Here is a 4,670-nt window from a genome sequence, read left to right as displayed (position 1 = left end):
AACTGGGTGGGAAATTAACGCAATGGGGGTTGTACAACCAGGTCAGCTCAATTCCACGGTGGATTATAAACCAAGCCACGTCATCGAAATCGTATACGTTCAAGGTGACACGTGTAGCCGAAGGAGTGGCGAATCGATGGGTCGAGATTCCGTTGGGTCACAGCGCACGACTGACACGTGGAAGCGCCAAGTATCGCTCCGGCTGCGATCCTGGTCTCGATACATAAACGATCCCAGTTTCGAGGGACTGATCATCCGCGAAGCCTTCCATCGTCTCTTGCAATCGTGATTCTACCGAAGCAGCTGTTGCACATTCTTCGACCCTTTTGACGTGGGACTAAGTATTTTGGACTTGGAGGTCGCGATCGAGAGGAGTGAGCGAGCAGGAGCGATTAGGTTTCCGAGCGAGTGAGCGAGAGAGAGCGCGATGGCGATCCCGTTGTGTGTGCAGTGTGGAACGCACCAGAACCCGTGTCGGTGCAAGATCGTGGGCCCGACGCTAGGAGTGGTGGCGTTTCTGGTCACCGCCGTGGTGGAGTGGCCGTTGGGCGTTGCGTTGTACTGCTTTAGAAAACAGAAGGCGCGTCGTCTGCTGCACCACCCCAACCGCGTCGTGTACCCTCGAGTCTCGGGCGCCATCCCCTTCTAAGCTCTGAGCTAGCGAGAGCGATTCAGTCTCATCCCTCTACGATTCTGAAGTAGTGCAGCTCTTGTCGAGGCCCACGAGCAATGGCCTTGCCATCTCCATGTTCTGTCACCCTGAGATTTATCACTGCGGCTGATTTTTGAACCACAGATCACGATTTTATGCGGCAACGCAAAATGTACATATTGTTATTTAGAGAGACGAATAAAATTGCATTGTTATCTTCATTCCGCGACTTCAATCGTGTCATTGGAGTCGTCACACCTGTGTGCTGGAGTGACTCGATTACTCCAGGCTTGTTCTCTGGTCGCATTCCTATGAGGGGGGAACATTGGCTTTGCATCTGTATTGCTTCGGATGGTTAGAGGCGCAGTGGACTTTCGATCGGCTGCACACGAATAGCTCCCATCACCCGTTGGGATTCTTCCTCTCGTTGGGCATTTTGGGGTGAGGTATCTGCATTCTTCGATTCGTGTTTACTTATTATTCACCCGAGATAGTTCACCATATTCGTTCATCTTCACACGTTTTGCAATCTCACTTCCGCTTATTCCAAAACGATGCTTGAATTTGCGCCTGGACCCATCAGTTGCATCTAATTTTATGCTGTGATCTGGTCAGTTACCGACCCAATCAAGGCTTCAAAACTCGCACAGTAACAATCTTCATTATTGTTGGCTCTTAAATGTTGATAATCTCCAGCACAAAATTTCTGACGGTGCCGAATTTGGAACTGGAGAGATGGCACATTAAAAGTCTCGTATTGAATGAGATTCAATACGAAGAAAGATGGTTAAGAGTATCCTTGTTAAGAAATATCCTTGTTAACAAATATTAGAAATGTAATTTGAAAAAAGGAATAAAATACATAAATAAAAAGTAGTTTTTTACTTTCACTTCAATCTAAGATCCTCTCATAGATATTGTTCACTATAAAAGTATTAGTAGAAAAATATAGTGCTATTATGTATGTATTGTACATGAGCACCATAAATTAAGAATAATAGATATATTTTTAAAAAAAGAAAGAAAAAAAGACAAAAACAAAGACATAGATACACAACATTCAATAAGATTTTTTTAGATAAACTTTGCATATATACATGCCTAACAAGATCATTTAGTGTTTGCATATCCTTGTTTGCATACACATGTATTTAAAAAAGACAAACTATTTTGTTATTCTAGATTTTTGAGTGATTTCTTATAAGATAAATTTATTTTTTGAAAAATCCAAAAACACTCGTTAAGAAGAAATCTATTGTAGTGTATGTAGAAGTCATAGATTGACATGTTTTAGCTTCTAATAATATCACTTGCAAGAAAACTATTTAAGAAGTAGTAAGTCAAATTTTCTAAGAATTTATTATATATAAAAATATCCAATGCCCTGAGTTTTTTTTTATTATAAACAAATATAATAAACATAGGCCTTAGAAAATATAAGATCTTAAGTTTCTTTTTTAAATAACATATTTTTTAAACCAAAAAAAGATATTAAAAATAAATATTTAAATAAATTATTTTTATATAAAAATATTATTATTCTTAAATATATAAAAATATTTTTATATATATATAATCTATGTATCATTATTACTTAGAATTGTAACATCACCAACTATTTTCTAAAAAAGATAGAAAACTTGAAGATATGCTTTAAAAAAATATATAAGTTTTTTTAAAGTATTGACTTAATGATTTTTTGGTTAATCTCTAAAAAATCCATAACCATCTTTTTAGTCTATTTAAAATATATAGCATTAAATTTTACAAAATAAAAATTATTGAAAATTTTAAAAAATTTACTTAAAATTTTATACTAGTAGTGAAAAGAAAATAATTATATATATATATATATATATATATATATATATAATACTATTAATTTTAAAATTATTTAGTAATTTTTTAGGACTAAGTCCTATACAAAGATTGATCTTTTACAAGTTTACAATGAAATCAAAATTGAAGTAGGAAATTAATAAAACATTGCACACTGAATAAAACATATGTATTTCATATACAATATAATATCTTTTTTTATTAATATACATACCATTTATCTTTTTATAAACTAACATGCAATGATTTCTTAGAAATTTTGAATGACTCTTTGTTACATTTTAAATAACATTGTAAAATAATCTAATAATTATAATAAATAAATAAATATATAAATAAAATATATTTTATGGTATGAAAAAAATACGAAATTTTATAATATTTTAAAATTAGTATTTTTAATTCCACAAATTTTAAGTAAATTTATTAAGCTATATTATTTCTAGAAAGTACTTCAAAATGATTCTTAGTAAAATCCAAATTGTGACAATACTACTGACACTATATTAAAAAAATAAAAATAAAAATAAAAACAAAACAAAAATCTAAAATCAATTCATGAAAATTTAAACAAAACCAGAAATATATTAATGTTCTTAATATATAGAAGTAAGTCTTATATAATCATAATTAATTAGAAAAAAATTATGGAACATTCAATAAATTTTAGGAATTTATATAAAAATAATCTAACAATATAACTTATTTTTTAGAATTAAAATATTTAATTTATTAAATAAAATTAAAAATTGAAAAACTTGATAGTATCTTATAACAACCTATGTATAAATTTCAAAAAAAATATTTAAATTTTTTGTTATCTTATTTTTATATATTATTATGTAATTATAAAGGAGAATGATATTTAAATGGTTTATTTAAAATTTTTATTTCTCTACTACTAGAAAAATTCAGATAAGAAGTAATAGAGATTAATTTCTTAGAGATTTTTGGTGGCTTAAAATGTCAAAGATTTTAAAAATATTTATTGATATAATACATGTACTAAATCAAAAAAACCTCTTTGACATCTCTTCACGAAGAGTTTTATAAGCATTTTCAATCAAAATTATGTATTTTTTATTTGGTCATTCTTGCATGCTCAAGAAATTTAAAACTTAGAGAGTAGAGGCAAATGGATTTTTGCAAAAGCTAAGACAAAGTATTAGCATTAAGAAGATGGATCTTAGAGGGCTAAGGCAAAGAAGTAGCATCAAGAATAAGACTACAACGAAAATTCAAGATGACCAATTTATTGATTGCCTCACTAGGATCAAACTCATAATCTAATCAAAGTAACCAAAACTCTTAATCACCAACATACATATCATTTGATTTTGATATAAAAACCTTATAATATTTATACTAATATAGATGTTGCCTAGTTGGTTTCTTATATGGCTCTTTTAATATCACATGTAATATTGAAATCTATACGCTTCAATCAAAACTTACATCTCATAAAGAAATTATAACACCATAGAGACTTAAAGGTTGGATTTCAAAATATCTCTATTTCTTAGAGGACTTTTATAAAGTTGAAAAATTTCTCTTGATAAAAATAGTATTCATTAGAAGCTGGCAACATCCCTTGTCTTGGGTTGCTCAAAAACACCTTACGCCTCCTAGTGCATTGCAAAGTCTTGGATTGTAGTCACTTTTAAGTAACTGTAGACAATAGGTTGAATAAAATCCTAATTGGTATGAAAAATATATGAAGTTTTACATGGATGTAAGAATATACCTATCCCTCAAAAGTGCTAATCATTTGGGTGGTAAGATATTAAAAATTTAGACTACAAGATTTTATACTTGTAAGTAGTTTAGTTAAAAACAAGATTGAGGATTTCCTCAATTTTGTCATTACTTCTATTGAAGAACAAACACTTTGAAGACACAACACTTAGTATCAGCAAGATTGCACACAAAGAGAGTATGGAATAAGATGTCTCTCATTTCCTATATCCATTACTTATAGGTAGTGGTTGCTGCCCTAAAAGACAACTTCTACTCTTTGACTTTTACACACATGGCCCTAGAATCCTTTTGGTATCTCACGAGCCTCCAGAGTATTCTATGACACATACTAATGACTCATACTTAGTCTTTGGATACTCCCTTGTTAATACTTTATCCTTTTGACTTTGACACTTGATCCATGACTTCGTCTTATATCCAT

General features: G+C 30.9%; 1 protein-coding gene across 1 annotated transcript; it reads left to right on the top strand.

The window, feature by feature from the left end:
* The first annotated feature begins 222 nt into the window (after window positions 1-222).
* LOC112274084 (uncharacterized) lies at window positions 223-873 on the top strand. The gene has a single exon (XM_024503243.3). The coding sequence runs from the start codon at window positions 428-430 to the stop codon at window positions 647-649; it is 222 nt and encodes a 73-aa protein (XP_024359011.1). The 5' UTR covers window positions 223-427; the 3' UTR covers window positions 650-873.
* The last annotated feature ends 3,797 nt before the right edge of the window (window positions 874-4,670 follow it).

This window comes from Physcomitrium patens, chromosome 21, assembly GCF_059467195.1.
Source record: "Physcomitrium patens ecotype Gransden chromosome 21, ASM5946719v1, whole genome shotgun sequence".
Classification (NCBI taxonomy): Eukaryota; Viridiplantae; Streptophyta; class Bryopsida; order Funariales; family Funariaceae; genus Physcomitrium; species Physcomitrium patens.
Note: the sequence above shows the minus strand (reverse complement) of the source record. Positions and strands in the feature narration are given on the sequence as shown.

Excerpts from the sequence above, each read along its gene's own strand:
- LOC112274084 (XM_024503243.3), top strand. The coding sequence starts at position 428 with ATGGCGATCCCGTTGTGTGTGCAGTGTGGAACGCACCAGAACCCGTGT.